The sequence below is a fragment of the Sorex araneus genome, chromosome 6, assembly GCF_027595985.1.
Source record: "Sorex araneus isolate mSorAra2 chromosome 6, mSorAra2.pri, whole genome shotgun sequence".
In the NCBI taxonomy this organism is placed as follows: domain Eukaryota; kingdom Metazoa; phylum Chordata; class Mammalia; order Eulipotyphla; family Soricidae; genus Sorex; species Sorex araneus.
In genome coordinates this window covers 52,669,744-52,682,301 of record NC_073307.1, presented here as the reverse complement: position 1 = coordinate 52,682,301, position 12,558 = coordinate 52,669,744, and the positions used below count along the sequence as shown (strand labels likewise).

Below are 12,558 nucleotides of genomic sequence, written 5' to 3'. Positions count from 1 at the left end.
CCATCTCATATAGACCCCGAGCACTGCCTTTTGTAGGCCTTTTTAATTTGCTTTTTTTGGGGGGTGGGGGGTCACACCCGGCAATGCTCAGGGGTTCCTCCTGGCCCTGCACTCAAGACTTACTCCTAGCGGTGCTCGGGAGACCATATGGAGTTCTGAGTGTTGAATCTGAGTCAGCTACGTGCAAGGCAAACACCCTACCCGCTGTACTATCACTCCGATCCTTTTTTTTTTTTTTTTGCTTTTTGGGTCACACCCAGTGACGCACACCCTGGCTCATGCACTCAGGAATAACTCCTGGCAGTGCTCGGGGGATCATATGGGATGCTGGGAATCGAACCTGGGTCGGCCGTGTGCAAGGCAAACGCCCTACCTGCTGTGCTATCGATCCAGCCTCACTCCGGCCCTTTTGTAGGCCTTTTTAAGGGCTTCTGGCATTCCTTTTTGGCAAGTGTTTACAAAAGATGCCAGAAGGTTACAGTGATGTCTAGCTGGTCTAAATCTGTCTGAACATTCTTGCCCCTTAGTCTCCTTGTCCACCTAGGCTCCAGGGCAGAGTTTTATGGTCCTGGGAATCTCTATGAATGCTGGGGCAGGACTCTGGGAATAAAATATGTGTCAGGTTGATGGGGGAAAGGTGGGAGGGGGAAAACTGGCGTTCTTCTTCACTGGCAAGATGAAGTCAATCTTCCAGACCTAATTGCCAATTAGCTTAGTTTCCGTCGGCCTAAACTCCAGGATTGCCAGTTATCTTAGTTTCCCTGTCAGCCTACAGTCTGGGGCAGAGTTTTATTATTGTGCTGGCGTGAGCTGCGAATGAACAGAGAGAGAGAGAGACAGCTCAGGATAGGACAGTGAGTTTATTAGAAGCTCAATGCTGAGGACCCCAACTCAGAAGAGAAAGAGACTTGGAACCCTGTTTGCTGAGAGGGTCTCTCTTTTATCCCTTAGAGGTGGGCTACAATCTATGTACATTCTTATCAGTGAAACAGGGGATACAGAGGTACTAAGTAAAAGAAAAACAATCAGAGCCCTTTCCCCGCATGGGACGGCCTTCAGGTGCTCGAAAGGAAAACAGTCAGCGTCCATCTCTTGCCCATTTTTGGTGCGGCCTTCAGGTGCCATCTCCCCGGCACTCGCATAAATCTGTCGGGCTCAGCGTACTCCCATCAATCTGGTGGGCTGGTGGGCCCTTCACTGGGTTAATTGGGGCCATAAAAGGAATGCTTCTCCCTCCCTTCTCTTGTTTAACTTAGGGGGTCAGTCACAGTTTCCCAGTCCCCATCACATCTTCTTAATTTTCATGACAGTTCCATAATTCTCATTACATGCAGCTTCTTATTTGTCATAACATTATGTTCCTGAGACGCCCCAGGAATGCTGAGACAGAACCCTGGGGGTGGACTGTGTGTCAGGCTGATGGGGAAGAGATGGAACATCTGGAGAGAGGAAACTGGGTTTCTCTCACTGGCAAAGGGAAACTTTCAGAGGGACCCGGCCACACTCTGTTGTGCTGAGGGATTAGGAGGAAATCGCCTCACGGAATGAACCACCCACCCTAGCGCCCCCCCACCCCATTTCTGAACTATGTAAACTATCCAGAAAGGAGTATACATAAAAGTCTCGTCCACCGAAATAGAAAACAGAAGTGGAAGGGGGCACAGAGAGGGGCTCTGGCGAGGAATGTGTGTGTGTGTGTGGGGGGGGTGGTTGGAGGGGATGGGGGGGTGTGGTCGGCGGGGATGGGGGCTAGGCGTTAGCCTCGGATCGGGGTGGGGTGGAGAAAGGGCTGGCATCCCAGGGGGAGGGGACAAGGAGCAGAAATGAGAGAGTGGGGGAAGCCAGAGTTCCACGAGGGCAATCCCAGGAACCCAGGACTGGCCCGACCTGGAGGCGGGGCGGCCGGCACACGGGCGCGTGGTCAAAAGGTGAGGTCAGGCAGTGGCGGGACGATCAGGGGCGAGGACTGAGGCGGCCCGGGGACTGGCTAAGCAGGGGGCTGGGCAGGGGCGGGGCGGGCTGCCCGGCGCGTGCTATAGAGGCGGGGCGGCCCGGCAGGGGCGTGGCCGTGGAGCGGCGCTGGGCGGGGCGGGCTGTGCGGCGCGCCGCGGGACATGCAGGCGGAGGCGGCGGGCCGAGCCGCAGGTGAGGGGACCGCGCGCCGTCGGGCGAGCTGCCGCACAGCCCCTCCCCGTGAGTCGGTCTCGGTGGCTGGGCCGGCTGACAGTTCCAGGCGGCGCGCGGCCAAGGACAAGGCCCGCAGCTCGCGGAGCAACGGAGACCGGCTAGGGCAATCCCAAGTGACACAGGACTGGGCCGCCCCGGGGCGGGGCAGCCGACGGGGGAGCGTGGCCAAGGAGGTGGGGCTAGGGGGCGGTCCGGGGCGGAGCCAAGGGGGTCCGGGGCGGGACAGATGCGCTCCGGGGGCGTGGCTAAGGCGGTGGGCGGGGCCCGCAGCGCGCCGGGGTCTTGCAGGTGGAGGTCCCGGGCGGAGCCTCAGGTTGGGGGACCGCGGGCCGCCGGGCAGAGCTGTGCGACGGCTCTCCCCGAAGTCGGGTTTCCGTGGCCGGGTCGGCCCGGACTCTCAGGCCCGCGCGGCCCTGGACTAGCCGGGCAGCGAGCGGAGCCGGGAAACCCGGCGGGAGAGGACGCAGCCGCGTGCACCTGTCGCGCGAGCGGGCAGCAGGCTTGGGCTCGCGTCTCGGCGCTGGGGCTGCCCTGGGGTCCCGCTCTAAAGTTGGGAGCAGCCCCTGGAGGTCTGTCGGGCCGCTCCGGTTCAGGGGCGCCCCTGTCGCCCCCGTGCTGCACCGCCGGCCAGCTGGGTTTCGCGCCCGGGAGCCCCGCGGAGCCGATACGCGCGCGGGGCCGGGGCCAGGGCCAGGACCGAGCATTTGTTATTGGGGGCCCAAAGCCGGCGGTGTTCAGGGGTGGTCACTCCCGGAGGGGGAGAATATGGTACCTGTCCGAGTGTTCGGATCGGAGCCTTTGGATGCGCGTCGGATGTTCTCAGAGCAGCATTGTAGCTTCTGCCTCTTGCACCGCTTGCCCGAAGGGGATGCGAGGCACCAGGGGTCCCCGCTGCCCAGCACGTGTAGTTGGGCCCGCTAGGCCGAAGGTTCCGGGTGGGCGGCCGACCTGCGTCCCCGCCCCTCCCACCGCACCTAGCCTCCCAATACGGGCTGTGACCAGAGAACATGTTCCTAGCGACAACAGCAAGGATGACCAGCTTTTAGGACCTGCCTGGAAAAGCTGGAACTTTTCTCCCTCTTTGCACTGAATGGAGTTTAGGGGAGAGGGTTGGTCCAGGGATGACGATAGACAAAATTTTGTCTTTATATTTTTGGAGGTGGGAGGAGGGCAGTGGAAGATAAGATTTGTTTTGTTTGTATGGGAGCCACCCCAGGGGATCCGCAGGCTGTCTGCTCCCAGGGGTAGTTAATTAGTGTGTGTGTGTGTGTGTGTGTGTGTGTGTGTGTGTGTGTGTGTGCTTAAGTCTTTCTGGGAAGTTGGTGATAGATGTTGTGTTAACTCTTCACACTAGTTAGAACAAAGGGAGAGAAAACAGGCTAGCTTATGCTAGCTTAATCAGAAAGGGAGAAAAAAATGGGCATTTGGGCCCACTTAGCGATATGTGTGGTAGAGTCTGCTCTTGTATTTATTAGTTTTTGTTTTTAACTTTTAAAAAATGACTATTTTAGGGGCTGGAGTGATAGTACAGCGGGTAGGGTATTTGCTTTGCACACAGCAGAGCCAGGTTCGATTCCCAGCATTCCATATGGCCCCCCCACGTACCACCAGGAGTAATTCCTGAGTGCAAAGCCAGGAATAACCCCTGTGCATCGCTGGGTGTGATCCAAAAAGCAAAAAAAAAAAAAAAAAAAAAATTTAGGGCTTGTAAGAGCATCAGGGAAGGCGCTTGCTTGGGCATCCCGTAGGGTCCTCCACACATCTCCAGGAGTAACCCCTTAGGGTACCACCACATGTGGCCCTAAAGCAAACAAAATTAAAAATTAAAATTACTATGAGTTTTAAGTTTTAAAACACTGTGAGTTGCAGTTATTCATAGTTGAGTTTTAGGCATACTGTGTTCCAGCACCAGTCCACTACTAGTGTCAACTTTCCCACCAGTGTCCCCAGCTTCCCTGACTCCCCCCCACACACACACCATCTCCCAAACTCCCATCAGGCCTCTTGAACAATACCTTTTGAAATCCAAAACACCTCATGGTTCGGATCTCCTGCTTTCATTGTGGTAAGGTGGCCACAAGCCTGAGCTCAAGACACACGGAAACAGGACAGATATTTCAAGCTTTTATTCATGCACCAAAACACTCATTGAAGGGACTCAGTGCTCAGGGTTCACAAGCTGGGAGCCCTCCCTGGGCTCTGAACTCTGAGCTCTGCAGACTCCGGTTGGCAAGTCTAGGAGAGTTGGACCCTGCTCCCTCCCCTCCTCCCCCCCAACATACACACACACCCATGCCATCTTTTTGTTTCGTTTTTTTTTTTTCTTTTTGGGTCACACCCGGTGATGCACAGGGGTTACTCCTGGCTCATGCACTCAGGAATTCCTCCTGGCGGTGCTCGGGGGACCACATGGGATGCTGGGAATTGAACCCCGGTCGGCCGCATGCAAGGCAAGCGCCCTACCCGCTATGCTATTGCTCCAGCCCCAGCCATCTTAAGCCTTATGCCCTCCCTATGCCTGTATTTGGATTCGGATTCAGATTTGGGTGTCCCCTGCCAGGTGCATTTTCACCCTTGAGCAAGCAAGGTGAACAGAGCAGTAAACACATTTTGTTACATTTACTTGAATGCAACAAATGTAATACATTTCGTTACATTTCCTTAAATGTCCTTTTTGTTACATTTCCTTGACTGTCCTTGTTTTCCTAAGATGTCTGGGTTTATGTCCATGCCTTTGGGGTCTTGCATATTTTGGCTGCTAGGTTGTCTACTCACTCATGACCCTGAGGCACAGAATGGAATCTGGCTTCCCAGAGTGGTGTCACAGTGTTTCTTACAGGTGTGACTGGCTGCGGTTTAGCTATTTAGCTGTGCCACCTCTGCGCCCGAAGCCCTTGTTCAAGGCACCCCCCCCCCCATACACACACCCCGCTTCAATGCCCAGCCTAAAGCTGGGTCTCCAGCTCTGGGGCCTGCATGAAGGTCAAAGTGAAGTCGGTGGGCACCCACGGGTGACTTAATGTGAGGCGGAGAGGGAAAGACTGTCACATTCTCCCCATCCGCCTCTGCCACCCCGGGAATGGCTGGGAAGGTTAGGACTGGCAGAAGCCTGAAAAGCCAGCCCGAGGCCTTACCCAGGGTTTCCAGGTTCTTTGTCTTTCTCACAGAAAGGAATTTCAGGAGTAGATGAGCAGTGAAGTAAAACACTTTTTTTTAAGAGGTTTTTAGGGAGGGGAAGGAGGGGGGAGAGAGAGTTATGCATTCCAGGAGAACGTGGGCTTCTCCAGAGATGGAGAGAGCCTGAGTACACAGATAGAGTACATAGATAGGTCTGGAAGTACTCACCTCTGGCGGGCAGGTGCGGGCTCCACATGGGCTCAGGCAGCATCTGTGCTCCCTTCCTCTGCTCAAGATGGCTTTTAGAGGATTTTCCCCAAGGTTCCCCACCTAGGGCTTTCGAGCTAGGTAAGAGCCCCTTGCGAGGGCGGTTGCTGAGGGGGTAGAGTTAGGAAGCATCAATTCCCAACTCTCTTTGAGATTCCTTTGAAATTTCTCTTTGAAATTCCTTTCCCGACCTTTTCCTGCTGGAGCTTCCCTGGGAGGAGGGGTCCAGCCTTCTCTGGTCGGCTACTGGCACCAGGTGAAAATCTTACCAGGGTCACTTAGTTTCTGTGCTCACAAGGTGGGTCCTGATGACCTTCAGGCTAGGTGGTCTTATTGTATCCTAGGAATTCCATTGCCATGCCTTCTCTGTCTGTTTGCCTACGTCAAAAGATGTGTGTATGGGGGGGAGCTAGGGGTGGGTTCTGCTGTTGGAGACCATAGAAATTCATCCCTGGGGCAGAGCAGGTACAAAGTTAGGGTTGGTGGGGGCAGGAAGAGGGGTTGGGCTCTAGTGAAGTGACAACAACAGGTCCTGAGTGAGCACTGTGCAGCGGGCACTTCCCCTCCACACTGCTGGGTTTGGTCCCTGGCACTCCGTATTGCCCTCCAAGCACCGCTGGCAGTGAAATCTGAGCACAGAGCAAGGGGTAATCCCAGAGTACTGCCAGGGTAGGCTGCCCCCCTCCCTGCACCCAGAGCGGGGCTTTCTTGGGTGGATGTTCAGGGGGTCCTAACAGCGGTGCTTTGGAAGCCCCGAGCCTTTCGCTGTGCCTGTTCCATTAGGTCCTTTCCCGGGACAGGGATCAGCACACTGAGGGGGGGGGACTGGGCCCTAAGGCTGCCCACCCACCATCTGGGATGGGGGCATGTTGCCTTCTCCCTCTCTCTGCGCCCCAGCCTTGCAGGTCTGTGTTCTCTTTCCCGCTGGAACCATGCCTGAGCGTGATCCCAGCACTGAAGTCTTACCTGCAGGGTTCTTTGATCTTCCCCTAAGGCTGAAGACAGGGGGGCCGCCTTAGGTTAGGCTGGGGTTGGGGGGGAGTTGTTTCCACATCTCTCGGCTCTTAAAAACAATGCTGTGTTGAACATACATGCGTGGAGATCTTTTTGGGTGAATGTTTTTGTGTTCTTGAGGGAGATGCCCTGGGGTAGAATTGTGGGGTAGTACCTATGGAAGCCCTCATCCTAAAAGTTTGAGAAGTTTCCAGACTTTTTTCCAGAGTCTGAGCTAGACTTTTAGCAGTCCGACCGGCAGTGAATGAGTGCCCCTTTCTCTCCACCGAGCTCAGATTGTCCCTGGACTCTTGGCTACACCTGGTTTATCATTCATGCTGGCTGCTTTCTCAGTGCCATGCGAATTTGCATTTATTTCCCTGGTAAGAAATGAATATATTTTATAGGCAGCGGAGGTAGTCAAGTGGGTAGGGCGCTTGCCTTGTAGGCATCTGACCCAAGTTCGATTCCCAAGCAACTTCCAGGTCCCAAAGCCTCACCAGGAGTGAAGTGATTCCTGACCCCAGAGCAAGGAGTGATCCCCGAGCACCACCAGGTGTGGCCCATACCACCCCCAATAAAAGCTCCTAATCTGCTTTAAAACCTTTCTCTGGAGCCATGTTGGGGCCCAAGAATGCTTGCAGCCCAGTTACCCACCTCATTAATTGGCTGCTATCAATCTCTTGCATCTGAGTTCTGTTGTGTTTTATTTGGGTCTGGTTATATTTCTTTCCAGAATTCCTGTAGCTGTAGTATTCAGATGAGCTTGCTATAGGTGATCAGAGATTCCAGAAATAGGTGTCAGACCTCTGCGCGTGGATGAAGGTTCTCTCCTCTGCACCCCCCCCCCCCATAATACACACCTTTAGTTTGGGGGCCACAGGCAGCCTTGCTCAGGCTATTTCTGGCTCGATGCTGGAAGGACCACATTGTCCTGGGGGTTGAACCCCGGGTTTCCGCTTGCAAAGCCTACACTCCAGCCCTTAAGAAAAATTAGAGTTGTTGGGGCCGGAGCGATAGCACAGCGGGGAGGGCGTTTCCCTTGCACGCGGCCGACCCGGGTTCGATCCCCGGCATCCCATATGGTCCCCCAAGCACTGCCAGGAGCAATTCCTGAGTGCAAAGCCAGGAGTAACCCCTGAGCATCGCTGGGTGTGACCCAAAAAGCAAAAAAAAAAAAAAAGAAAGATTTTCTTTCTTTCTTTTTTTCTTTTTGGGTCACGCCCAGCAATGCACAGGGGTTACTCCTGCCTCATGCACTCAAGAATCACTCCTGGCTGTGCTCGGGGAACCATATGGGATGTGGGAATCGAACCTGGGTCGACGGTCGACTCGGGTTTGCAAGGCAAATGCCCTACCCACTGTGCTATCACTCCAGCCCACTTAGAGAGATTTTCAACCCTGCTTTGTGTCTCCGTGGCCCACCTGACCCCTGTCCTGGGCAGAGAGATGAGGACCTTGAGTACGAGGGGAGCTGGTGAAGGCGTGCGGGGAATCTCAGTGTCTGGGTTGTCACCCCCACCTCAGACACTTCCGGAATATGAACTTCTGGTGCCACCTTTGAAATCAGGACGTTCTTGCTTGATGTTTTTGGGCCTCTGACATGACACATTGAATCACAGGAAGTGCCAGGGACAGGTGTAAACAGGTGTCACAATGCAGCCCCCACAGGGCATTTTATCACTCTTCTCTACCACCGTTTCTCCCGGCTGGTAGCCCAGAGACTTTGTCCGCAGAGGGTGGATGATTAACTTTGATTCTTTTTCTTTTTCTTTTTTTTTTTTTTTTTGCTTTTTGGGTCACACCTGGCGATGCACAGGGGTTCCTCCTGGCTCTGCACTCAGGAATTACCCTGGCGGTGCTCAGGGAACCATATGGGATGCTGGGAATCGAACCCGGGTTGGCCGCGTGCAAGGCAAACGCCCTACCCGCTGTGCTATCGCTCCAGCCCTGATTCTTTTTCTGGAACCGAAGTGAGCCTGGCTGCCAGCAGTGTGACAGATCGAGGGCAGCGCCCCTACTCGAGGTAGCCTCTGCCATCCGTCTCCAGCTCGGGGAGGTGGCATTTTCTCTACGTGCGTCCTGGTCTGGGTGGACAGCCTGCCTGAGTCTCCCTCCAGTCTCCCACGAGTGTCACCATGAACACCTCAGCACTGGGCACTGGCGGGATTTGGAACTTGGCCCTGGCGATCAGAACCCGCTGGGCCGTGAACAACTGGCCTTTCGTAAACAGCTGCTCACACGGTGTGGAAACTGTTCTGCCCTCAGTAGAGCGAACGTCTAACATGGTGGGCAGTAGAGGAGGCTGAGGGCGTGGGAGTGGGGGTGGGGGGCACGTTGCTGGCCAGCCGCGTGAGGGTTAGCCACAACCACAGCCTCTGAGTTCTGAGAAAGTGACTCTGTGGCTAATGGGCCAGATAGGCTCCTGGTGCTGGGGACCCTTCTCTCTCGACTTGTGTGACCTAATGAGGCTCGGGTTCCAGGCTTCCATGTAGGACCTGACGTCCTGGGCCCACCCCAGTGCCTTCTTAGGGACTTGAGGCTGACCCAGGGTTTTACAAAGCGTGACTTTGTGTTCTGGTCATGTGCCTTGTTGCTTCCCGGTAAAGGTCGGAGAAATGGGACCACAAGGGAGGTGGGGCTCAGGGCCACGTGAAAGATGGGATTCAGGGCCACCTGGTATGGGCTCGGGCCCACGTTGGTGGGGGGGGGTCAGGGGGCCACGTGGGAGGGCGGGCTTGGGCTCCACGTGGGAGGGCAAGACCTGAGTCCAGGGCCAGGGAAGGGCTGAGTTTGTGAAGTTACTGCACTCGCATGCACACACACACACACACACACACACACACACACACACACAGAGCTTCACATTTGTCTGGAGATGTGACACCTTTTTGAGTCTCTTTCAGCCCCACCTCGCGTCCTTGGGTGGGGTGGGAAGCATTTTCCCCGGGCAGCGCTGTGTTCCAGCCAGAGACCCCTGTGCTAAGGGCGGTAAGGACGTGACGCTCTGTGGGTGGCACACGGCCCCGTTTGGGGCTCAGGAAGACTGAGTCACATCAGGGACGGGGACCCGCCGACCTTGCTCTGCTCTGGGTCCCTGTGGCTCAGCCGCAGGGAGCATCTGACAGTCTCCCTTACCTCTTCCCCACTAGGGTCTCTGCTAAGAACATGATGGCAGTCGGACACTCTTTGAAAACCATCAAATTCACCCAAGAGTGTATTTGCTTTTTCTTATGTTCCCGGCTCCGTAATCTGGGGTCCCCTCCTTCCATGTTCCTCAATCTCCAAATTATTTGCCCGTTTGCATTCTGAGTGGATAAATCGTCCAGCCCAGTGTTATCCAAAGATACTTCTTTAAGCTGGAGCGATAGCACAGTGGTTGGGCTTTCGCCTTTCACTTGGCCAACCCAAGTTTGATTCCTCCGCCCCTCTCGGAGAGCCCAGCAAGCTACCAAGAGTATGGAGCCCGCACGGCAGAGCCTGGCAAGCTACCCGTGCATATTAGATATACCAAAAACAGTAACAATAAGTCTTTCCATGAGAGACGTTACTGGTGCCCACTCGAACAAATCGATGAGCAACGGGATGACAGACTCTGACAGACAGACTTCTCTAAGGGCTGTCTTGGGACATGGGGGGAAGACTGGGCCACACTGGCAGTGCTCAGGGCTGACTCCTGGCTCTGCACCCAGGGATCACTTCTGGAGGACCTTGGGGGATGACATTGGGTGCCGGAGGGTCAAACCGGGTTGTATGCAAAGCAAAACCCCTTATCCCCGTCCTGACTCTCTCCGGCCCTGATGTTTGTCTTTCACCTGCCCCGGGCTGTTCTGGGTCGGGGGTCCCTCATGAAATAAGCAGTGTAATCAAAGGCTGGATTTGATCTGTTGCTCTTAAAACCGTGCTCAGATTGCTGAGAGGCATGTGGCATCCCCAGCCTGCAGCTCTGAGTGCCCTGCAGGGCACCCTTTTTGAAATTGGCTGCCCTGACCCCTCTGGCCGCCTGGTTCTCTGGGAGGCCCTGGGGGGAAAAGGGCACCGGCATTTGGTTCCCTACCTCTGCGCCCCGCCGCACAGGTTCTGTAGGCTAGGAAGGCTGCTCAGACACAAAGGAACAGGCCACAGACATACACAGGGACTCGCCAAGATTTAGCGTCCCTTTGGCAGCCACGAGGGGTCTCACAGACTGGTCATTTGTTCTATACCACATCTCTCCCCAACCAGGGCTGACACTGTTTAAGTTGACATAGACTTAAACATACATGAAGATCAGAAGCCTGGATGTTTCACAGGGCTGATCAGTGGGCACCCTTAAAAGTAGAGCAGGGGCTGGGGTGATAGGACACCAGGGAGGGCATTTGCCTTGCTGTGGGCAACCTGGGTTTGATCCCCAGCAGCATCACATAGGGTCCCCTATGCACCACCAGGAGTCATTCCTGAGTGCAGAGCTAGGAGTAACCCCTGAGCAGTGCCGGGTGACCCAAGAAGCCAAGAATTGCTTTTCTTTTTCTTTTTGGGTCACACCTTGTGTGTAAACACAAAAAAGGGGGCACAAGGCAGCAGCGCTCTATCTCTCTCCTGCCGCCCTGCATTCGGCACTCTCATGCCACTTCCCCCACCCCAGGGAGGTCGATGAAGATGGGCAGGCGAAGGAAGGAACGGGAGCCAGGGTGGTTGGTGTCAGTTGCAGTTTATTCCATTCCCATCTCCATTCTCCTCTTGATGTCGGTGGGCCCGACGGGTGACTTACGTGAAGTGGGGAGGAGAAAGATGGTCACTTTCTCTCCAACCGCCTCTACCACCCGGGACCCAGGGTTACTGGGTTCTTTTTTTTTTTTTTTTTGCTTTTTGGGTCACACCTGGCGATGCACAGGGGTTACTCCTGGCTCTGCACTCAGGAATTACCCCTGGCCGTGCTCAGGGGACCATATGGGATGCTGGGATTTGAACCCGGGTCGGCCGCGTGCAAGGCAAACGCCCTACCCACTGTGCTATCTCTCCAGCCCCAGGTTACTGGGTTCTTGTCTCGCTCTCAGGAAAGAATTTCAGGAGTAGACAAGCAGTGAAGTAACAGATTTTATTCAGAAGTTTCTGAGGGAAGGAGGAAGGGATAAGTGCGAGAGGGAATAGTAAGAATAACGCGCTCAAAAGAGAACGAGAGCTTCTCCAAGGGTGGAGAGAGCTCTACGCACATCCTAGCACTGGACACGAAAGTATGAGAGTACACATCTCAAGGGGGGAGATGCGGGCGACACATGTGCTTGGGGACCGCATGTGCTCGGCCACATGGGCACAAGCAGCACATGGGCTCAGGCAGCATATGCGCGCACTTCCTTTGTTCAAGGTGGCTTTTATAGGGTTTCTTCAACCTGCCCCCACTTGGGGCTTCTTTCCAGGTAAAAGTCCGTTGCTAAGGAGGTTACCAGGGAGGTTGGGAGTGGTGATGGTCTTCTTTAGGCTGGATCACATTTTAATCAGATTAAGGGAGAGGTTGTGGGAATTCAGGAACTTCATGGGGAGGGGTCCAACCTCCTCAGGGTCTGCTGAAGGGCTTATCAGGTCCATTTTCTGTATCCACAGCGTGGGTCAGTCTCAGGTTTCTCCTTCCCAGAGACTTTGTTAATCTAAGTTTTATTGCCAAGGGCCTTTCCCTGTCTACCTGCCTACATCACTCTGATTCTCCTCCTGCTTCTTCCTCCCCCATGCTACTTCATTCTCCTTCTCCCTCTGGATCTGGATCTGGACCCCCAGCCCACTCTTACAGCCTAGTTAAATCCCCCAGCATGAGGGGTTGGGGCTTAGACATAGGTGTGGTCACAATCAATAGGGGTAAAGTTCTTTCCCTCCCGGGATGCTTCTCCAAGGATAGATTCTCTTTCAGCAGGACTACCCCGCCCAAGAGCAGAATCCCATGGGTGTGTTTCTCCTCTCCTTGTCCAACTAACATACAAGCATTCATAATATTAATCATTTTGTATGCACATAGTAAGAGAT

General features: G+C 54.8%; 1 protein-coding gene across 1 annotated transcript in view; it reads left to right on the top strand.

Moving 5' to 3' along the window:
* Positions 1–2,109: 2,109 nt before the first annotated feature.
* FAM169BP (Protein FAM169B) overlaps positions 2,110–12,558 on the top strand; it is a 31,577-nt gene continuing 21,128 nt past the window's right edge. The window contains exon 1 of the mRNA XM_055143539.1: positions 2,110–2,145. Coding sequence (XP_054999514.1) covers positions 2,115–2,145 — 31 coding nt within the window. The 5' untranslated portion in view covers positions 2,110–2,114. The remainder of the gene's footprint in view (positions 2,146–12,558) is intronic.